Source organism: Ranitomeya variabilis, chromosome 4, assembly GCF_051348905.1.
Source record: "Ranitomeya variabilis isolate aRanVar5 chromosome 4, aRanVar5.hap1, whole genome shotgun sequence".
Lineage (NCBI taxonomy): Eukaryota > Metazoa > Chordata > Amphibia > Anura > Dendrobatidae > Ranitomeya > Ranitomeya variabilis.
Window position 1 is genome coordinate 464511433 of NC_135235.1, and position 24983 is coordinate 464536415.

Below are 24983 nucleotides of genomic sequence, written 5' to 3' on the forward strand. Positions count from 1 at the left end.
ATAACTCCGCATAGCAGCATGCTCCGGCACTGACAAATTGAAAAGTCGTCCCTTAGGAAACTTACTACCAGGAATCAAATTTATAGCACAATCACAATCCCTATGAGGAGGTAGAGAACTGAGTTTGGGCTCATCAAATACATCCTGGTAATTTGACAAAAACGCAGGGACCTCAGAAGGAGTGGATGAAGCAATTGACACCACAGGAGCGTCACCATGAATTCCCTGACAACCCCAGCTTGACACAGACATTGCTTTCCAATCCAGGACTGGATTATGAGTCTGCAACCATGGCAGGCCCAACACGACAACATCATGCAAATTATGCAATACAAGAAAGCGAATCACCTCCTGATGAACAGGAGTCATGCACATGGTCACTTGTGTCCAGTACTGAGGTTTATTCGTAGCCAATGGTGTAGCATCAATTCCCCTTAGTGGAATAGGGAATTCCAAAGGCTCCAAAACAAAACCACAGCGCCTGGCAAATGACCAATCCATCAGACTCAGGGCAGCACCTGAATCCACCAAAGCCATAACCGGGTAAGATGACAGGGAACAAATCAGGGTAACAGACAAAATAAACATAGGCTGTAAAGTACCGATGGTGACAGATTTATCAATCTTTTTTGTGCGCTTAGAGCATGCTGAGATAACATGAGCTGAGTCACCACAGTAAAAGCACAACCCATTTTGCCGTCTATAATTTTGCCGTTCACTTCTGGTCAGAATTCTATCACATTGCATAGACTCAGGTGTCTGTTCAGAAGACACCGCCAAATGGTGTGCAGGTTTGCGCTCCCGCAAACGCCGATCAATCTGAATGGTCAGAGTCATTGACTCATTCAGACCTGCAGGCGTAGGGAACCCCACCATGACATTCTTAATGGCTTCAGAAAGACCTTTTCTGAAATTTGCAGCCAGGGCACACTCATTCCATTGAGTAAGCACCGACCATTTCCAAAATTTCTGGAAGTACACCTCTGCATCATCTTGCCCCTGAGAGAGGGCCAACAACGCTTTTTCAGCCTGGTTCTCAAGATTAGGTTCCTCATAGAGCAATCCAAGGGCCAGAAAAAAACGCATCCACACTGAGCAATGCAGGATCCCCTGGAGCCAATGCGAAAGCCCAATCTTGAGGATCGTCACGCAAGAAAGAAATAATAATCTTAACTTGCTGAACAGAATCCCCAGAGGAACGAGGTTTCAAAGAAAGAAACAACTTGCAATTGTTCTTAAAATTCAGGAACCTAGATCTATCTCCAGAAAACAACTCCGGAATAGGTATTCTAGGCTCTGACATAGGACTGTGCACAACAAAATCCTGAATACTTTGTACCCTTGCAGCAAGATGATCCACACTGGAGGCTAAACTCTGGATATCCATATCAGCAGCTGAACTCAGAGCCACACCAAGATTAAGAGGAGGAGAGAAGCCAGACACACAGCAGCTAGACACACGGCAGCAAAAAAAAAAAAAAAAAATATCTCCAAGCTTCTTTTCTCCTGCTTCTGCCATGCAATTAACACTTTATAGGCCGGCTGTACTGTTATGATCCTAGTGGCAAGGATCGCAGGTCGGACTAGCTAAGTAACTGAACAGACTACTAGCTCTGGGGAAGTGGTAACTAGATTGACCGCAACCTGATCCTATCCTATCCACAACTATAGGCAGCCGCGGAACGTTACCTAAAAATCCTAGACGTCTCGTCACGGCCTGAGAAACTGACTATTCCTGGAGGGAAAGTAAGTCCTCACTTGCCTCAGTGGAATGACCCCAAAGATATAGAATAGCCCCCCACAAATATTAACGGTGAGTTAAGGGGAAAGCACAAACGCAGAGATGAAATCAGATTTAGCAAATGAGGCCCGCTAATACTAGATAGCAGAAAATAGGAAGGAAACTGTGCGGTCAATAAAAAACCCTATTCAAAATATCCACGCAGAGATTGCTCGAGCCCCCCGCACCAACTAACGGTGCGGGGGAAGCAACTCCGTACCCCAGAGCTTACCAGCAAAAAGAAATCACATGTTAGCAAGCTGGACTAGACTCATCATACACAGAAATCATATTGCAGGCAGATGAGCAAAAAATATTCAAACAGAACTTAGCTTATCCTGAAGAGGCAGAAAACAAGATAATCAGGAGTAATCAGAATAGCACTGAATACATTGACAGCCGGCAACAAGTGGAAGTGAAGCAGAGCTAAATAGGAGCCTCCCTGGTGAATAATGAGGCAGCTGATCCAGCAGACCCGCAGGATAATAAACCAAACCACCAGGGGGAGCCAAAAAACCAAAGTCACACAATACCATCTGTGACCACAAGAGGGAGCCTGAAAACGGAGTTCACAACAGCCGGGCTTCTCAGCCCTTTCCCGATGCCTGCACACTGCAGTACTTTTCTCTGCCCTCAACCGGACAGAGAAGTATTCCTGTGCAGGAATGCTGTGCCGAGGAGACTGTGGATGACGAAGGGATGTGTCATCCACATGAAGCAAGCAGGAGGATGGGGATTGTAAGAAGATGGGAGGTGCCGGACCAAGACCAGCGACGCCCATCGGACCAGACCACCCCGCAGGTGAGTATAATAAAAGTTATTTTTCTTCTCTTACAGGTCGGGTTGGGGGCAGATATACAGCATTATAGAATGTTGTATATCAGCCCTGAAAGGTGATGGCTGTATCTCTTATTGGTCAAACCTGGTGACAGATTCACTTTAAAAGGAATCTGTCAGCAGGTTTTTGCTACTTAGTCTGAGGGCAGTAGGAGGTAGGGGCTGAGACACTGATTTCAGTTTTGTGTCACCTATTAGGCTGTATACTGTTTTGATACAGTGAGTGTTGTAGGAGAATAACACTACAGGACTACAGCTGCTGTGCATTCTGGTTCAACTCCACCCCCAGCACTGATTAGTAGCTTACTGTCAATATACAGTGTACAGAAAGCTGTGGTGTGGGCGGGGTTGACTTTCTCAGCTCTGCTACATGCTACATCTAAAAACTCTGATTGTATCACAACTGCTGCACCCAGTAAAGTAAGTGATCTTGACACTGATTCCTTTTAATACGGCCATGTTTCTAACTGACAATGCAGATTTTTATGCCATTCAGTGTGTGGGAAAAGCAGGGTGACAACAATTATGATTGATTAGTAGTATAGAGTTAGCTGTACAGAGCCATAAAAGACTCTGCAACAGAACAACTAATTGATATTTATTTCCATGTAATAATGAGACTTAGAGAGGAATAGTTTGAATTCGGACCATGTCACTGCATTCTAAACAAAATAATGAAAAAATACAATATAAAATATAGGTTCAGTCTCCAAACCAGCTTGCCACACAAAGGCATATTCAGTGCGCTGAAGAGTGGCACAGACACAGCCTGGATCCAAGGCTATGCCATTGTTTGGAAAAGCAAACATCATTATGCCTCTCTCTGTGGGTAGGGGTAGTCAATAACATAAAGAAAGAAAAAACAGAGGCGTTCAATAATACAAAGAAGGAAAAGAAGCCACTTCACTAAAAAGTCCAAACTTAATAGCTCAGGTTATTCTACCCCCACCCCTGTTACAATGGATTTCAATATCTTTTGTCCGGTATTGAATAGCTATCATGGTGGATCCCCATGACTACCATCAGACGTTTTGTCGATATGCTCATAGATCTATAGTAGTTTTTCCACCTGAATTTTTTTTACAGGGGTTGTCACCAACTAATTACACCAAAGACACATTATACAAGCGGACTAATGTGGGCAGTCCATTTGTACGTGAGCAAATTAATGGCATTTTTGTCAATAAAAAACATCATTAGTCTATATACAGGGCTTATGTACATGTTTCTTAGGTATATCATGGCCAGGAAAAGCTGGGGGACTACCAATACAGGTCCCATTACAAGTATCACAAGGAATCTGCCTAGGTGTACATGGACTAGGGGTAATGTGGTATTGCATAGGTGATTTTAGGTGTATTGCTGAGACAGCTTTCCCCAAAACAGATATAATTATTACATTGCTGAACAGAAATTCTGAAAACTTGGCGTAAGATTTAAAAAAAATGATATTTACCGATGATTAGAGATGGCGTGAATCGATTTTCAGAACAGGGTTCATTGGCCACATCAGCAATTTGGTAGTCCCTGGGCAGGAGCTCTGAGAACCACCTCCTACCTCCAACCATTTGCAGCACTCCTCTTGATTAGCCAGCCTGTTGCTATGCACATGTGAGTCACGGTGATGACATTGCGCCAGGCTAGCTATCAAAAAGGAGAGCCGCAGATGTTGGAAGGTAGGAAGTAGTTCTCAGGGCTCCCATCCGTCGGCCACAGATGACCGACGTGGACCAGATCCAACAAATCGATTTGCACCAACTGTGCTGATGACATTTTATACTGTATCAATATCACTTTGTTCCAACACTCCAAAACAGAATATTTTGGGTGTGATGTCAACAGGGTCATATACAAAAATCCCTTTGGGAGTTGTATTACCCTGAATGTAGTGAGCTCCCGCTAATGGTGGCTGAGCCAAACCTTTACTGAACCTGAGAAGCGTCAGGTCCATTATCTCCAATGGTCCCGTCTTTCCAAAGGTCCCGTATTAGTGGAGTAGGCAGTCTTGAAAGATCACTGCCAAATGTGACTTATGTTCCATACCTTTGATATGTTCTGGATCATCCAGAGTAGCCAAACTTACTTTGCGCTACCTATATGGTGTCATAACCAACAAGTATATTTGTCTTTCTTTATAAACTGTAACTACTAAGCGTGCTATACCTCTGTGGCGTGAAGCAAATAAAGTCACAAATTCTTCGAAAATACTCAAAGAGAACACATGATACCTCTTGCTTACGCTGAGAAGAAAAGTAGCACATTTCACACAAGCCATATCATTTGAAAAATTGGAAACAAAGTAAAGTTCTGAAAAGTTAAATGAAGACACGCTGTGCTATTTCTAGGTCAGTATTCAAATTTCAGCTAATTTGTGACATTGACCAAGTTAAAGTCTTTGTACAAAGGTCAGATATCCTTGTCTTTTCTTCCTTCCATTGAAGCAGATGTTCAGACGACTCCCAGGCGGACAATGTGCCTCAGGTTTTTAGCAAAGCATTTAGTAAAATTGTTAAATATGACAGTAGAATGAAGTCAACGTTTTAGAAGTCAAGAAGTCATTCTATGCAAAGAAGAGCTTGAAATGAAATGAGGACTGGACTGGAGCAGGTTTCTTAAAGGGTTGTGTCACACCCTTTGTTGGGTATTTGTGGGGAAAATTAATACTGCTGCAATGTACTGACATTGCAAGACGTCCTTGAAGATGACAGAAGAGCAGAGAATGTGAAAAGTCCAGATGTTTCCCCAGGGGTCAACTGACCTCAGTTACACCTAACACATCATGTAAGCTTTTGGAATTTTCTCAAATAAATCAACAGGTTTTCACAAACCTATGAAGTCCATGCCATCACTTGTGTGAACCGGCTACTATCAACCTGGGCTAAGACTGAGTTTGGCTCCCATCCACACCTGTCCAGCCTGATTCTGTCCGTATGTGCAAGTCACAGTGCTAAGAGAAGACGTTCTCAAGCTGGCCACTGACTGTCAAGGAGTGCGCACATCATGACCTGATATGGTGGAGAAGAGTAATCCCATGCTCCATCACTGCATTGGGGAGGACAGATTGGGAGGTGGGATGGGAGGCAAATGTACAATGATATTCAGTGACTGTTTATATTTACTTTTTAATAACTACTGAGATTATCATAATGACATGATACATAATTTTCAAAGGGGATTTGATTTAATCAAAATATTTTACTGACAATATTATTTGTAATGAGAAATTTTATAGTAAATTAGAGAATAGTGTAAAATAGAAGCAAACAACAGATGGATAGATAAATGAATAGAGTTAAGTAAAGTTTCCGCATTTCCTTTTACTGGAACTACACATTTGAGACGATTACATTGCCCTTGGATGACAAATCCGAGCTGACTATATTTATGTATAATGTTTCTCCTTACAGATACTCCCAGAACATACTCATTTTGGAAGCAATTCTCTATTTCAGATAAGTGTGGGAGAATCAAAGGAGTCCGACTCCCCCTCTCCACCAGAAATAGCGTTCAACATTTGTTCACAGCTATTGCCCAGTAATTTATAGCTCTGCACACGTCTGCACAATTGTTTCGTTCCTCCTGCCCAATCTGTGATGTATATTATTTACTATATGAATTCTGTGTAGCATTTCCTTTACTTATGAGCATATGGTCAAAATGTCGCACTTTGTTTTATTAGTCCTAATATAATAATAAATAATAACATTTATTTAGTATAAATTCTGCAACACTTAATTCAGAGGAGACATGTACAGATATTACAAAGTAACACATAATTCAACAGTTACCAAAAGGAGTGATGGTCCTGATCGCAAGTTGCAATCTACGAGGAAATTGCTTGTCACGTATGGTCCAGCCATCAATATAATAAGTAAGGGTATTCAAATCGGTCACCAGCCAGTGACAGAGGGCTACCAAGTGCATGGAGGGCGTGTAGACACATGGACCTTGGTCATGATTTACATATAGCTCTAAAGTCACTCCACTTTGTTTTTTGTCAACGTGAAAGTTTATATTGTCTACTTGACATGGTGGAACCTTTGGGTCACCATACTGTAAGACTCCCTCTATACAATCATGTAATATCCTCCCAGAGGGAGCAGATGGGCTCTGTCTGGTGACACATGCCCTTTAATACAGAATATGGAAATACGTCCTGAAGGCTTTGAATATACTATAAGTATCAGTCCTGGAGAACTCCCAAGATCTCCACATTTCAGTACCGCAGGTAAATACGGGTCATTAGAGAAGATTATACATTGCATGAGAATGATGCCCTAAGACAATATATGCCAATGTTTTAAGGGCAACAGAGCCAACCACTAATAATCGAAGTAAAAGAACAATACAGCGTATCCAGAAAACAAATGTTAGATATGAAGTTTGTAAACTAGAAAGTTTTATAACATTAGTTGGAATGAGGGAAATCAAGAAAGAGCATTGATGGAGAATGACCTCTCAATGACTTACCATATTTGAGCAATTTGTGGTCCCCGGACCCCCTGCATGTATTTCTCACGCTGTGCACAGCCTTTGATTCTTTTTCTTCCATATTCCCAAAAGTGATGGGTTAGCAGCAGTATTAGAATTTGGTACCGGAGCCCATACCATATAATTGGCAGTTATGTGTGCGGCATTTGATGGAATTGAAGAACATGTCTGCTTTCTTCCAGAACCAGTGCCACTCTCTCCATGGTGTATGTTTGGTACTGTAGAGCTCAGTTCAAGTGTAGAGAAAGTGGGTGAGTTGCCATACCACATTCAACCTGTGGGCGGGGGGTACTGTTTTCCACGAAATAAAGCCCTTTTTTTTTTAGTTTTTAAAAACTAGTTTAAATGTGTTTTTCATAGAAAAAAAAAGTATAGAAGTTTGCTGTGAATAGTAAGTTATATAGGTTAATAATACAGATGTGTTAAGCCACCTGCCCCCATCCTAGTAGCTGCGCCAGCCTGGGTTTCGGCTTCTTGTCTTACAGTCCTGTGCTCACCACAGTACAGCTTTTTGGAGCAGTGTGAAGGGTGTGAGCTGCTTAGTTCAATCCTGTCTATCTATTAATTGAAGCAGGGGTTGATTATACTAGCCATCGACTGAGAAAAATCAAAATTTATTGTACGTATTGTAACATATGATTTTATAGAACTGGTGCTAGCCTTTAATATTTAATGAAGCTCAATAAAACATTGACCTACAAATGATTGGAGATGTCAATTCTAAATGATAAATTCCTCTTACGTCAAAATATATAATAGCTTGTCTTATGTTGCCATTGAACACAATGAAATGTTACTGAAACCAAGTCAAACTTACATTTCAACTGGACAGTTTAGTAACGGCAAATACATTCTACCCATATACCATGATCATCCTATGCCGAGGAGTTAAAGACCAGAAACCATTTTGTGTGACAAATAATGCCATGCTCTATATGGTAGATGACCAATGACATGTAGGATGACAATGCTATCAGACTCATGCCCCATAAGTCAGTACCTGCAGAATGCTGAGGACAGCCTCTTGAGTGTCTGCATCTGTTGTCACACTGAAGTATGCAGCTGCTTCTTGCTGCTGGATCTGGTAGAACATGTCTGTGTTCTCCCCCACATCAGCATCTTCCGCTCTTACACGACCAATGACTGAGCCCGGAGGAGCCGTCTCCATTACGCTAAACCGATAAAGCTCTAAAACAGAAGAAGAAATTATGAATTTTATTAAATGCATTTTAAATGTCTAAAATCGTCTTAAAGAGGTTCTTCACTTCAAATGTAGCTCTTACAAATATCTGATCATTATGGCATTAAGAGTTGGAGATAATCCTCCTTGTCCTTTGTCTACCATAGTAAAGTGCTTTTATCAGAAGGCATGGTATCCTTGACAACCGATCAGTCTTAGATCAACTGGGCTTTCAACTTAAAGCTGCAGGGCACTATGTGAAAGTCAAGCCTCCAGTCGGTCAAGTTGTATCATTACCCATTTTTCTAGGGATACGTTCAGGAGAAACCCATTCTTACATATAGCTATATGACTTGCATTGAATCTGAAAGCATGTTATAGAGGTCCCCTCATGAAAAAAGACTGGCTTAGACTAGGGTATTTGCATTTTCAACACTTTCCCAATCTGGATCATGTTCTCAAGTTCTGGTATTTAAAGCATTTGGACCTCTTCTAATTCTGTATTATACATATGTGCTACTTTCTTCCTTCTACATGCTTGTTAATGGCTTCCTTATCAATCTACAACTTAATTTATTCTCTTTTTCTTACTTTGAGGAAACCTTGGTGGGTTGTCATTGACGTCAGTGATCACGATAGTTACTGTTGTTGACCCAGACAGCCCTCCCATCTGCCCAGCCATATCTGTGGCCTGTATCACAAGGTCATAACGGTCCTGAGACTCCCGATCAAGGTCTGCTACTGCTGTTCGGATCACACCTGGGATAGAAAGAACACATCAAATAGAACAGTACCATAATGACTACAGTGTAATAACACTTTATTTACATTACATGGACAAAAATATCAGGACACCTACACATTACACCTACAGGAGCTTTTATCACATCCCTTTCTACAGTACATCCAAGGGAATTAATAAGGAGTTGGTCCTCACTTTGCATCTGACATAGCTTCCATTCTTCTGCCAAGGCTTTCTACAAGACTCTGGAGTGTGTCTGTGAGAATCTTTACCAATTCATCCAGAAAAGCATTTGTGAGGTCAGACACCAATATTGGATGAAAGGGTCTGGTTCGTAATCACCATTCTAGTTCATCACAAAAGTGTTGAGGTATGGTAGCCATTAGGAAATGTTGGGTTCCATATGGTTCAAGAATCAGAGCTCCCTGTGACCATTCCAACATCACTTCTAATATTCCTCCGATCCACTGTATATTCTAGAATATACAAATAGTCTATACCTACCATCTTTCCCACACTCAAAGGAATTTTTGACACAGACTTGGACACCTTGATTACACATCATCTCCCACGAATTACAGTAAAATCACAACAAAATTTTGAATGTTTTGTTTTGCATTTTTTAGTAAAATCCACAGGAAAAATCTGCAAAAAGAAATAACATGCTTTGGATTTAAAATGTCCATCGCAAGTCAATTTCTGTGCAGATTTTTTTTGCCAGTGCATGTATGAAACTTTTTACCAGACGGCTGTATATACAGAAACATGGTCACCACCTGTCACTCATGCTGTGGAGTGTGGAAAGAGGCTGGGGTGTTATGCACATGAATACACTGGATTCAAAAATAATGTGTTCCTAGTCAATGTCTTAGTGTTGACTGTAATATATAAAAGAAACAATGGCATCAGGGTCTTGAAAATATGAAAAATCCTTTGAGAAAGGCGAACTGTTGAGCCAAAATATCACACACTATATGGTGGTAATAAATTTACATATTTTCATATTTTCAATACCCTGTTGCTGCTGTCTCTTTAATATATTCTTTGGATTCTTTTCAAGGAGTTGTTACAATATGTATAAGTTTTAAGCAGGTGTGGAAATGATGCTGCAAGAATAGAAGTGTTACTAGTTTCATTTTATTAATTTATCAAAATAAAGGCCAGAAGTCGTCTTCAATTATGATCAAAAACCATACCTTTGACATGGAAACAAGGCCAAGAGACAAATATTTCTCATTTTGATTCTATGCACGAAAACATAGGAACTGGGGTGCAGGAATATTACAGCAGGTTCTCTGGACTGATGAATCTGAATGTGAAATATTTGTCTGAAACAGAAGACATTTTGTTTGCCTAAGGGTTGGAGGGGGGTGCAATAATGAGTATCTATAAACAACAGCATGGTGGAGATGCCTTGCATGTTTGGGGCTGAAATTTAGCAAATTAGGTTGGGATTATGGTCAAGATTTATGTTTTCCTCAATGTTGAGAAATACAGGCAAATAATAATCTCTCACGCAATACCTTCAGGGAGGTGTTTGGTTGACTACAAATTTATAGGACAATAACCGCAAACATACAGCAGAGCAAGTAGTCCTAGAAGTGATGATATGGCCCCCACAGACCACTGATCACAACATCATTGAGGATTGCATGAAGAGACAGAAGGAGGACAATGATCCAAAACACACCACCAAGTCCACCTCTGAATGGCTTAAGAAAAGCAAAATTAAGACTTTGGAGTGGCCTAGTTAAAGTCCTGACCTTAATCCAATTGAGATGCTGTGGCTTGGCCTTACAAAGGTTGTTCATGTTCGGAGACCATCCAATGTGGCTGAATGACAACAATTCTGAAAAGATGAGTTTGCCAAAATTCCTCCAGAGCATTGCAAAAGATTCATTGCCAGTTATCACAAACGCTTGATTGCAGTTGTTACTACTAAGGGTGGCCCAACCAGTTATTAGGTTTACAGAGCAATCACTTTTTCACACAGGGCCCTGTAGGTTTGGATTTCTTTTCCCCTTATTAATAAAGAACTTCCTTTAAAAACTGCATTTTGAGTTTTCCTGTGTAATCTTTGTTTAATATTTAAATTGGGTGATCTCAAACCTTTAAGTGTGACAAACATTTAAAAGAATAGGAAATCAGGAAGGGGGCAAACAATTTTTCACTCACTGAATACAAGAACCATTTCCAAAATGTTGACAAGACTCAGTTTCACGGAACATTTTTTTTTTTTTAAACGTGGCATGAAAGTAAATTTTGTAATATAACATATATATATATATATATATATATATATATATATATATATATATATATATACTCCATTTTAATCAAATTAGTTGTAACAAAAATGAATACGCCCCACATCAAAAACTACTACTTCTAGTATTTTATATGACCTCCATTATTTTTAAGGACAGCACCAAGTCTTCTAGGCATGGAATGAACAAGTTGGTGACATACTGCAACATCTATCTTTTTCCATTCTTCAAATATATCCTCTTTTAGATCCTGGATGCTGGATGGAGAGTGATGCTCAACTTCTCTCTTCAGAATTCCTCATAGGTGTTGGGTTCAGATCAGGAGACATGTTTGGCCACTGAATCACTTTCAACCTGTTCTTTAAAAATGCAACAGTAGCCTTAGCTTTGTGTTTTGCCTCATTGTCATGTTGGAAAATGCATGTCTACCAAGGGCATGGAGTGATGGCAGAATCTTCTCTTTCAACATAGACCAGGACATCTGTGAATTCATGATAACATCAATGAAATGTAGCTCCCCATCACCAGGAGCTCTCATGCAGCCCTACATAAGAACACCACTATGTTTCACTGTAGGCACTATGCTTTTAGAAAATGGTATATTTATTAGTCCTGAAGTTTTACATTGTAAAGTTTACTGTTAATTTCATCTTAAATGCAAAATTTTAAATAATGGAAAAAAAACCCTCAGATATAATAATGGAAGAATTATGTCTTGAGCATTACAACATGCCATACTGGAGCCTTTTATGCAAACACATTGTCAGCTCTGAAAAAGCTTTTGTAGCATTTAACAGCTAATGATTAAACACAGCGATTGAAGCGTTTGGAGTATATTTCATACTCTGACAGTTCATTTCAGTTCAACTGAGAAACGGCAACCGTGAGTGAATAAAGCTCTTGAGGTGACAGGGCTAGCAGAAATATCACTGTATCCTGTAAAGAAGCTTTTTACATGTGCATTTGGAGATGAAAAAGCAGTGGCAATGTTCTGTTGCCCTCTAATGAATACTATTCGGCTTTGTTGTTCAGTTGATATGATGCACTTAAACCACTCTCTTAACAATCACCTGTACAACGCTCCTACTTCAGGAAGGAAAAACAAGAATAGCAGATTTACCGTGTGAACATCACACAGGCTCGCTACGCTACAAGCTTTCCTAATCTCAGCATAGAGGTTTCAGAATGCTTTCCTGCACACTAAGGCATTTTCAGCATGATCGCTGTCTGACAGCTAACAGCCCCAGTGGCGCAAAGGCTCAAAAAGATGGAATTAATTAGACCAAAAACAACGATTTCAGTGGGACTGGTTGACCACGTTGTTATTGGGGCTTCCCATATCTTTTATCAACAGATATTGGAGATGAGAAGGCTTGAGAATATTACATTTAGATGTCAGTTCCTTTGTTCTCAAAGGATATAAGCCATCCACAAAAGAGTTCAGTAGTGCGTTTATTTCCCTTTTTTCAAAAGTGAGCACATACACACCTATCGTAGCTAAGCCTGCATGTTAATGAGGGGACAGGAGAGTTAGTTGTCGGCCAAACAAGAATTTGCACACAAATGAGTACTTTCCTGTACCGTGCGTTTACTGGCTCAATCATCACCTACAGCACAATCAACTGCTTAGCTACAACTTCTGACTGCCTGTACAAAGTTTTGAAAGGCAGCGTTTTTTTGAAAATCTATATTTAACCTTCTTACACTCAATGGCACCTAAGCTGACCACCAACTTTGCCTATCACTCATATCAGGGTGCCATAAACATTTATCCTGGAATTGTTTAAAGGGAATCTGTAACAGGTTTTTGCCACCTGATGTGAGAGAAGCATAATGTACAGACAGAGACCCAGATTCCAGTGATATGTCACTTATTGGGCTACTTGCTGTAGTTTTGCTATCTAGATTATCACTAGAGCACTAGTAAACCAACTGACATGTAGTTCTTCATGTTCATGAGCTCTATGTAACCCCATCCCCCACAACTCATTTGTGGCTTTCTGCTTATGCACACAGCTATGCGCAGAGATCTCATTTCGCGAGATCTTGGTGCTGAAATCTCCATCTGCGCATGCGCCGCCCCCGGCAGCCATTTTCCCGGAGTCCACCGCATAGTAAACCATGTAAGTGCAGGGGCTCTGGGCTTTCACAAAATGTCGACAGAGCCCACGCAGCACCGAACACCCACAGCGGCACACATCCGAACACCCCCTCATCCCAGCCTGCACCAACACTCCACCCTTGCATCCCCCAGCAGTGACCCTGGGACCCCGCTTCACCGCAGTCACCACCCCTAGTAAGCAATAAGACACATGGATTATAAGAAGCACCACCATTTTATTAAAATAAGTTTTTTTCCTATTTTTATCCTCAAAATTTGGGGTGCGTCTTATAATCCGGTGCGCCTTATAATCCGCAAAATATGGTAATTGCTTAAATCAGGTTCTCTGCCCAAACATTATGCTGGGGTAGCAAAAACCTGGTGACAGATGTCTCTTAAATAACAGATCCCTATAAAAATTACTATTGTCAGGACTGCTCTTTTCAGTAACAAAAAATAGAAGGATGCAGGGAAGTTTGAATTCTCCATGATTCATTTGTGAATCTATTAGCAGACAACAGGCTGCTATTTACTGCCTATAGTTTATGAATGAGATACATTTCCCTGCAGGCAAGTGTTCTTGGTTGGCTTCCTCAGCCCTTTCAAAATGAAATCATGTTAGGGAATTTTCTATTTTTCTAAATATCTGCTACCATTGAGAATAAATCTAAATCACATTGTACAGAATAGCTGTTTTTTATAGAGATCACCAAATATTTCACCTTACAACCTTTTAAGCTGACAACAGTAGAGAAGCAGTCTCTGACAACCCCTCTGAGACATTCATAGCATCAAGTAAATATTTCTGTTACCATCGCTGATTTATCATTCATTTCCATGGAAAGACCCCATACAGCCATCTCCCTATAGAGGTAGCTGGGGGTAAACAAAATGTTATCTTTTCATTTAATTTAGTGAACGGTTGCAGGGAGTTATTATTTTTTCCTCAGTTGCAAACCCCAATAAAAATATAAAATGCCTCTTCAGAAAGGAAGAAAACTTGAACTCTAGTCCCACCTATTAGAATTAGTAATCCTAATTGTCAATATCGACCATTTAAGGGGCCTTGCCATTTAACTTGGGGTAAGAAGCAAAAATAGAAGGTCAGTTTTTTTCAGACACGTGTTTCGGAGTGTTTGCCCCTCATCAGTGTAAAGCAGGAGAACTGATTTGGCTGGGTTCTACCCCTTAGAACACCTATAAAGATTTCCAAACCATTTCAGGTATAGCTTTCATCCCCAGCCCTTCCCACAATTGTAAAACACCAAGAATACTAAAAGTTAACCAGTAAATAACCATAGACCCCCAGAGACATCAGATATTTATCTTTTCATAATACCTAATCTCCAGCAACATGGAATATTGACTCCTAAACCACTAAGCCTAAAGTAATTCGAATGAGACGTAGCATATGTAGAAAATTGTTAAAGGGAGGCTTCTCAGTGAGTGTATTGCCATCTCTGACATGGGCACTAGCGAAACTTTGATTTTTCTACTTTACATCAAGTGACCAAATTGCCTTCATATTTATTATATTTCTACAGGTATTCTATTCTATAAAATATTCTGAGCAAAACCATATATTATTTTGATCAAAAACATACTATTTCGATTTTACAGCTCTCGTTGTCGGCTTAACCAATGTCCCTGCAAATGGGTGTTGACGTTCCATTCCTGATTTGTGTGTTTTGTTTCCATTAGTATTCACAGCCAGTGGCGGTGTGGGATTGGCATCTACATAAAAGGTTTCTTGGTACCCCGGTAACCTGGTACCGTAATGAAAAACAGTACTGTGAATAGGAATATTAAATTTAAACTGAAGGTTAACCTACTTTATGAACCTACAGGAATATATTGTGAATTTGTGGAAAGAGTCACTTCATTCTGCAGAAACAAATTTCCAATGACTTCTCATTCGGATGCCTCCACAGATCACTGGTTGTTACGCTGCTATTATCTATATCTAGTGCCCTTGCATAGCATACTGCTGATGAAAAGAAGTCATCTAAAAAATCACACAATATTAGAAATTGCTACTAAAGTAACTCACCAATATTTTATCATAGGTTTCGAGAGGATCTGTCACTTGGCATAGATATACTGTATCATATGCAATGTTTTACCTGGACTAAATGTTCTTCTAACTCCAGCTTTTTGTTTGGTCATGCACCTCTGCTGTACATTCCGGATATATTGGCACCCGCCCTTTGTTTTTCTGCAGCCTGTATGTAAATCTAATGTTCACAAGTCTGCAATCACATAGAGTGACTCCAGACTTGTTGCCTAAGACCGACAACCCCTTTAAATCTACCTTTTAATGGTATTAGTGGGGATTGACACTTTAATGTAAGTAAGGCATAATTATTGTGTAAAGGGAATCTGTCAGAATGTTTTTGCTATGTAATCCAAGAACAGCATGATGTAGAGACCAAGAGTCTGATTCCTGCTTAGTGTAATTTTTTTAAAATAAAAATAATTATTTTATCAGTAGGAGATTATGACTAGTGGACTACTTGGCCTGCTATCAGGTAGTCTAACCACTCCCCCACCACTGATTGGCAGATTTCTACCTTTTGTACAGTGTACACAGAAAGCTGCCAATCAGTGTTGTGGGCGGGGTTATACAGAGCTCAGCATACAGAGAACTGGTAGATCTGAAGCAGATAAAACAGTTTTAATAAAAACAGTAAAGTAAGTGACACATTGCTGGAATCAGGGTATCTGCCTCTATATCATGTTTTCTCAGAACAGGTAGCAAAAATGTGGAGACACTTTCCCTCTTACCCAGGGATGTCAAATTCAAAAATACAGTAGGCCAAAATTAGAAACTTGGACAAAGTTGCAGGCCAACCTTGATATTTATTTAAAAAAATGTCCACAATAGAGGACATTTTTTCTTTTTCAGCAAATATAACAATGAACATTTTCCTATGGAAACAAACTTAAGTTTTGTTTTAACATTGAATCTCGAACAAGCAAAGCTTAAAGGGGTTTCCCTATGAGTTAACTTTAATCAACAGATCTTTGAATAATTAGTGAGCTCCACATGTGAATGTGTATAAAAAATGTTCCTGTGCTGAGATAATCTTATAAATGTGCCCCTGCTGTGTACTGTGTAATGGCTGTGTCTGACCGTACAGGAACATGGTCTGATCATACCACAGCTCCTGGGCAGGGGAGGAAGCAAAAGAGGATACAGACATTACAGCATGGAGATCACAGCTGATTCTTTCTGTGAGGTAAAACATTGCTTAAAAACAGTCTTGTCTTGTCAGTGTACTCTTTTGTTCCTCCCCTGCCCAGGAACTGTGATATGTGCAGACCACGTTTCTGTTTGGTCAGACTAACATTGGTGAAATGTGATCCGATGTTTTGTCGGATTGCACTTGGGACTGATAATACGGCCATATGTACCTGCCCTTACACGCAGACATTACCTGCTGGTTAAATTCACTCCCGACTTGCACCATACATGTACGGCAGATGTCGTGAAGCTGTTAAAACGTGTTTTATTTTCTATGCAAATCCTCCTTCATAGTCAGTGTGTGTGTGCTGCGCGGCGGTTAGGGTTCAGGCAGGTAGGCGGTAAGGTGTCATTGAGTGCTCACTTGGCTACAGCAGGCGCTTCCTGAACAGTAACTGCAGCGCTGCACATGCTCACTGACTATGAAGAAGTCAGCGGCGCACACACAGTGTGAGGATGGGTTTTCTTTTCATTTTTGCCTCCTGTCAGCTGCCGCTGCTTGCTACAACCAGAAGTGTAGCGACCATCTTGAATGAGAAGAAGAGTGCAGAGAATATCAGTTAGGCCTCTTTCACACTTCCGTTTTTTACAATCAGTCACAATCCGTAAAAATGTTGAAAAGACGGATCCTGTTCAGATTCAGAAAAAACGGGTGCACTGGGTTCGTTTTTTTGACGGACCCGTCGAGGCAGTTGTTGCCAGAATTGGCTATGTGCACACGTTGTGCATGTGTCTTCGCCACTTTTTTCCGCTGCAAAAACGCATACACAATACAACCCATGGTAAAAATAATTTAAAAAATTAAAAATCGTGATATTCTTACCTTCCGTTGTCCTCCGCAGGCTTCCGGATGCTTGCGATGCTCCCGACAGCTCCCGTTCCCAGTAATGCCTGGGAGCGGGAGCTTTTTTTATTTTTTTAATTATTTTTAACATTACATATTTTTACTATTGATGCTGCATAGGCAGCATCTATAGTAAAAAGAGAGAGAGAATTTCCCTGACTGGAAATTCTTCCGCGCATGCTCCGTTTCAAAAGACGGCATTCCAGACGCTGGATTCCTGACGGTCAGCAACGGATCCTGCGTCCATAGGCTTCCATTATAGCCAACGACGGACAGCGCAGGATTCGTCGCTGAGCGATTTTCCGACGTGCACAAAAAGCGTTCCTCTGTGCGTTGTCTCCGTTCGACGGACAGCAATTTTACGATGGATCCAGCGCATGACGGATGAAACGTGAGGCCATCCGTCACAATCCGTCGCTAATACAAGTCTATGAGAAAAAAACGGATCCAGCAGAAACATTTCATGGATCCGTTTTTTTCACAAAACCGCATTGTGACGGAAAAAGAAAGACGGAAGTGTGAAAGAGGCCTTATGTGCGAAGTTAGTGCTATCAACCAGCGTAAGGGAACTGCTCAGTATGCAAACTGATAGGAGTACAACGGTGCAACGAGCTCGTGGCTACTCCAAGGGTGCAAGTTTTCTAAGTAATTACAGCAAGTAAACATATACTAGGGGCTAAGTCCAGGGGCGTAACTACAACAGGTGCAGGGGCTGCAATCACACCCGGACCCTGGAGCCTGGGGGGGGGGCTAAAAGTCCCTTTGGCCTATAGAAAAAGACTATTGCTATTAAAGATTTAAAATATTTGGGGGCCCCGTTGGAGCTTTCGCATCGGGGCCCATGAGTTTCAAGTTACGCCACTGGCTAAGTCCCTTATATAATGGTTTAATTAGTTTAATTTGCATTTTGGGGGTGACTCTCTTTAAAGAAGTTGTGCCATCTTCATATTTTTATTAGTTAATGAAAAAAATGTATTTTTGATGTTCTTTCAATGTATTTCTATTCCAAATAATACATGTTTATATAGATCTTTCCATTTTATCACAAGAATGTCGCCCATAAGAGTTAGTAACATTGTGGCTCTGTGTATATGACTGTTATTAGGTGGTCGAGCATGCGTATTAACTCTTTATTCTCTTGTCACTGTGGATAAAGGTATAGTTCTGTAAAAGTATAATCCGTCACCCTGATTAGTTCTCAGTCAGCAGTAAAAAGAGGGGGATACTTTATACAAAGCTGGCCAGGACAGCAGAGTCTAATTTTGCTACTGCATGTCGCTTTCAAGACAGAATTATTGCACTTCCTCGGCCATCTCTCTTCTTTTACAGTAGCCACACACAGACGGAAAAATGAGATTTCTACCATTCTGGCCAGCTTTATATATGCTATTTCCAGCTATTTGCTGGAAAAGAACCAATCTGGTCAGGACAGAGAATTATACTCTACCTTCAGTGGCAGGAAAATAAAGATTGACTGCGCATGCTCGGCCACCTAATAATGGCTCCATGCAAAGGGCCACAAAACAGACAATATTACTAACCTTTAAGAGCATACTGTCTCTAATAAAACATAAATATCTTTATAACCTTATATTTTTAATGGGAGGAAATTGAAAAAATAGCAAAAATACAATTTTCTTCATAAATATGAATATGATTATATTTAAGATTTCTGATGGAAAGTTCAAAATACTCTAAAATTGACACGCAGAGATCATCGGGGGGATTATGTGTATGCAATCAACTGTAACTTTTTGTGGTCATTAATCCTCACTGGTTGCTAATGTATTTTCTATCGACATGACCCTCACTTTATTTTTAAATGCCACAATCACAGAATGTAAAATGTGCAATCATCTATACATCGTGGAAATAGCCGCTCTATTCCATAAATTAAAGCTGTCTCCAGGACATGGTCACTTAAAGGTGTAATAAATGAGCTAAACAAAAGGTCAGCTCTGCATCTTGGATAATACAATATTATCCTGTACTGGCTACTGTTATGTTTACGATGTAAGGACCTGAATGTTGGTGAGTACACAGAGTGATTGACAGCTCTTGGCTAAGGTTCTACAGCTTAGTCCCATGTAGAGAGAACACTATCTGAAAGAGGTTATCTGAAACTAATATTGATTTTCATCCTAAATGTCTTTCTATTTATTATAATATAGTTTTTCTAATATGGTTTAGTTAAAAAAAAATCCCCACTGTTCCCTCTCTAACCTGTCTGCTTTATTTTTTCTACCTACAGTATATCTCTTTTGATGATGCTTCATTTGAGAATCCCTAATGCATGTAGGTACCATCCAACGAGGTGTCATCAGGGGCCAGAGGCTGCAGTCACTGGTTAGTCCCCACCCTGAAACAAAGTGTAATCTGTGACGTCTGCAATATTCTTCTCAGTGCACAGTGACAGTGCGCTTCATCGCCGTCTCTAATTATAGTATCAGTGCGCATTGTAAGAAGAGAACTCAGCAAGCAGAGATCAGCCCTGCCTCTGAAATTGTTGTGCTCTGGGAACAAAATTGCACAGTAAGACCACGCTCTCACCTTCAGTATTTGGTCAGTATTTTACATCAGCATTTGAGAGCCAAAACCAGGAGTGGAAAAAACAGATTAAAAGTATAATAGAAACACATCACCACTTCTGGATTTGTTACCCACTTTTTGTTTTAGATTACAAATACTAGTGTAAAATATTGACCAAATACCAAATGTGTGAATGTGGTCTAAGTAGGGAGCTTGTACATAGCATACGTGGTGTCACGATCAGCTGCAGCCGCAGATGCGGCCCAGCCCATAGACGCCCCCAAGCCGACCAACCTCAGAAGGCGTGGGGCACACATCCCCCAGGGATGCAATACAGACCCTTTAAACTGCAGAGGGGGACCCGGGCCTACCCAAACTAGGGGAGGGCAGAGACCGGGGTTCTGTGGCAGCTGAGCATGTGGACAAAGAAAGAGACACGTAGGACTTGATTACACCGCACAACTTCAGGTATAGAGAAAGTAAAGTTTACTAAAGTAAAGTCACACAGTACATAAACAAAACATGACGATGTCAGGCTCCCGATTCCACACCTCCAGAAGGGTACCACCCAGTGGACCCCAAGGCACCAACGGATCACCGAGGCACACATAGGCGGGACATCAGGACACAGGCAGGACATCAGCGTACACGAGGACATCAGGGCGCAGGCAAGACATCTGGATACAGACAGGACATTAGGACATCTGGACTCAGGAAAGACCTCAGGACATCAGGACACAGGCAGGGCATCAGGACACAGGAATACTGGATAGACATTTGGGACACTGGCGTGCAGCCCAGGTGATCAGCTGGGACACTGGCGTGGCAGCCCAGGTCATCAGTTACATCAGGACATCGAACACAGGAAAGACATCAGGACATCAGGGAACACGAGGTCATCAGGATGCAGGTAAGACATCAGGACACACGAGAACATCAGGACATCAGGGTCCATGAGGTCATCAGGACACAGGCAGGACATCAGGGTACAGACAGGATATCAGGACATCTGGACCCAGGGTCACTGGCAGACATCAGACAGGAGTCGTTTGGTTCCGGACATCCAACACGACCTACAGGCACCACCAGTCATCAGGCTCCAAGCTCCAGGCAGCGGTCATCAGGTTCCAGACTGCGGTCGTCAGGCTCTGGGGATCGGACCTAGGAAGGAACTCAAGCGTGATGGTGCAAGCACCGCCATACTGGATGTGAGCCAGATGGGGTTAACACCGCATGGTAGTCAGAGCACAGAGTAGTAGATGTTCAGCAGAAAAACCGGTTTCAAGAGACTCAAAGTCACTGGGAGTGAGGCTCCAGATGCAGAGGGATTCCAGGAACATAATCACAGCAGACACAGTTCAGACAGGTTCAGGTACAGGATCAAGGATTCGGGCCTGGATATACCACCTCCAGGACAGGCGCCAGAACAGGACAAAACAGGAATCAAGGCAAGGACTTTGGTACCAAAACATAGACAGGAGAGGTGCAGGAACACAAACACACATAGCAAAGTTCAGGAGCTTTGTGAGTAGCTCAGGCCCTGCCCATAGGGCAGGGGAACTTTATATAGGAGCTGCCCCTCAGCAATTGGCTGGGGACAGCATTCCAAGGACACACCCTAACCCTGATAAAAGCAGGGGAGGTGTGGCCGCGCACGCCCTTAGCACAAACAGAAACGATTACAGCACAATCAGTGCAGGAACTGTGGCCCAGGACACCTGGCAGCGACTGCTAGCCTGAACAGAGGTGGAAAGTCATGCACCAGCTGCAAATGACCTCACAACCCGCGGACAGCTTCACAGCGGCAACCAGGGACCGGACATGAGGAAGGTCATGCAATAGAAAAGACTTAACCACCATGTACAGCCGCGCAGCAGAGCAGGGAACTGAGAAGGCTCCATCCAGGTAACAGCCAACAGTATCCCAGCTCAAATTAGGGGGAAAAGAGTAAAGGGTTAAAGCAAACATATGCATTGTCACGCCGAAAACCAGAAACAGACAGAATGGCGTGGCACGTGGGACTTGCAACAGTAGGTACAAGCCATACCCCTGAAACAGACGTCACTGATAACACTTTATCTCTTGGTGGGCACAAAGGCTGTGGCATTGAGCGCAGCCTCTGCCCCCTGATGACATCTCATTTGAGTATCACAGCATACTCTGGGCATTCTCAAATAGTCATTAAAATGGAAATAGTTAAAAAAAAAATAAAAGTTAGATTAGAGAGCGAAGGGTTGGGATTTAATTAATTAAACCATATTAGAAAAATGATTGTACTATTAAAATAAATAGAGACATTTAGGATGTAAATCCATAATAGTTTTGGGCCAACCCTTTGATTCCTTGAAGGCTTAACCAGAAAATATTTGCATTCACAAATCTGAATAGCAAATCCCAGGGAACACCCAGATCCATATACAAGGATTTAGTTGCCTTTTATACAAAAGTCTCTGTGCTATGTCCATCAACTCGCTACTGGCCGGTGAAGCAAGTTGGCAGGAATAAAGCATTAGGAGCAGAATAAATGCTTATAACTGGCAATGAATCAGATATCAGGGGAAGTTTGAATAAAGTGCGGTGCTGTACCAAGGGCTACAGGACACCACCCTGCAATTTGTCTGCTGACTGGCTCCACTCATTGACTGGTCAGCAACACCTAATTTACATGAATTAACGCCTTCCCACGGGCCAATTATCATTTTCCTGTTCGTTTTGTCATCCCCCTTCTTCCAGAAGCCATAACTTTTTATTTTTCTGTCTACAAAGCCATATGAGAGCTTGTTTAATGTGGGATGAGTTGTAGTTTTCAATGACGCTATTCATACTACCATACAATCTACTGGAAAATTTGAAGTTTGGTGAAATGGGGCAGAAAAGTAATTTTACCATTTTTTTGGCTTGGTTTTTAGTGTCCATTTTGCATTAAAAACTTACTTAGCAAAATGATTCTCCAGGCCAGTATGATTACATCAATTCCAAACTTGTATATATATTTATATATTTTTTTTTTCTTAAGCTCTAAAAACTATTTGGGGACATTTGTAAAAAAAAATAATTGTTTTTATTACCATTTTTGAGACACATATCTTTTCATTTTTCTGTCAATGGGGCAATGTGAAGGCTTATTTTTTGTGAACCAAGCTGATATTTTCATTGATACAATTTTGGGGCACATAAGATGTTTTGATTACTTTTTATTGCATTTTTTGTGGGGAGGTGAAGTGACCCAAAAAGATGGCAATTCAGGCATTTCATGTATATGTTTATTTTTTAATTTCTTTATTTTTTATATGGGAAAAGGAGAGCGATTAAAACATTTACTACTTTTTTTTTATTATCTGATTTGATTTGTGGTCCCCTTTGGAGACTTGATCCTGCAATTGTTTGATCTTATGCTGCATGTACTGTATTACTAAAATATTACAGTATATAGTGAACAATTCGACCAAGATGGCCTTCAGTAAGCAGCACATGGGCATTGGCAACCAATGCATTTAAATGCCACTGTCAGAGACTGAAATACATTAAAGGGAAATGCATTATCCCCAGCAGTTTACAGGGATAGGTGATGATTACAGAAAACTCACTTGAAGCAGTTGTGCAAGGCACAACACTATTTTGTGTGTATGGATGATACTCTCCAAGGCTGTATCTACTTCCACGGATTCCTGAGGCTATCGACAGGAAACAATTTACCAAGGACAAAAAAACAAACAAAAGGGCGGTAACATGAATGCTGCCAAGGACGGGAACATCCAGAGGTATAAGTAACAGTCTTTTATTCATGCAACGCGTTTCAGATTCGATAGGTCTCCTTCATCAGGCATATGAATATCAACTGTGAAACGCGTTGCATGAATAAAAGACTGCTAGTTATGGATGCTCCCATCCTTGGCAGTGCTCCTGTCACCACCCTTTTGTTTTTTTTTCTCCTTGGCATACTGTCAGAGATTTACATTGGCATTAGAATGGTTAAACAGCAGCAATTGGAGCACTGGTGACTGCTGTTATAGGCAGATTTCGACTGTATAAACCATGGGGAGTGTAGTGATAAGTCTAAAACCATGCTGTGCTGCAGGAAAGGAAAGGCAGGGGAGGAATGGTTTAGATTTACCACTGCGCTCCCCATGCCACTGCAATTGCCATCTTGGAAGATGGAGGAAAGGAACGCCGATCTGAGCAGAGGAGTCATACAGAGACTCCCGGTGGGGTGGCTGTACACATGAAATGTACAGTCACTTTTCAGTCCCAGGGTGAAAGGCTGCTTACGCATAAACTAGTGGACACAACTGTATTTGTACAATTGTACTATTGTATAATGCCAGCCATGGTCCAGAATTAATAAACCACGTAAGACGTAATCCACACTTAGAAATATGACTCTTTTTAGGCTTTTAAGTAGATGGTTAAATATAGCATATTTTTAAAGAGGGGAAACATCAGTATATTACACAGAATAAATGGAACATTGTTTCTTGACCACCTCCAATATATGATGTAAATTTAGATGATTAAAAAGACTTGGCTATTTTTATTTAGATACTGAAAATGATTACTACTGCTTCCCAAATTATGGGATAATATAATATAATATATAATAGAATAGTCACTCACATTATGGATCCAAAATAAAACTCTCGCCTTGGAATATGCATGTATTTTATGTCAGCACTCTCCAATGACTTGTCAGATTTACTGTACACATGTAAAGCTGCTACGTTTGTCATCAAAAATGCTTATCTTAGCACCTGAAGTTTGTAATTAAGGGGTAAGTGATTGGCTGAATGCAGTTCTATACTGCTGATGTGGGTCTTTCCAATGGTTCTTTACAAGCGTCCATGACAGCTTCCTACTGTAGATTGATAGATGTCAATAGTTAGTGAACATGATGTGGTAATGAGGAAGCTGTAGTAAAAAGGCTTAAGTGCTTGACTAGCTGGAGACTGCGTGCATTGTTCATCATTCACC

General features: G+C 41.0%; 1 protein-coding gene across 2 annotated transcripts in view; it reads right to left on the bottom strand.

Annotated features, from left to right (window-relative positions):
• Window positions 1-24983, bottom strand: part of CDH22 (cadherin 22) — a 543365-nt gene that overhangs the window by 61111 nt on the left and 457271 nt on the right. For both annotated transcript variants that reach the window (XM_077251703.1, XM_077251704.1), the window contains exons 5-6: window positions 8880-9047; window positions 8109-8296 (exon numbers count right to left, since the gene is read on the bottom strand). In XM_077251703.1, coding sequence (XP_077107818.1) covers window positions 8109-8296; window positions 8880-9047 — 356 coding nt within the window. The remainder of the gene's footprint in view (window positions 1-8108; window positions 8297-8879; window positions 9048-24983) is intronic.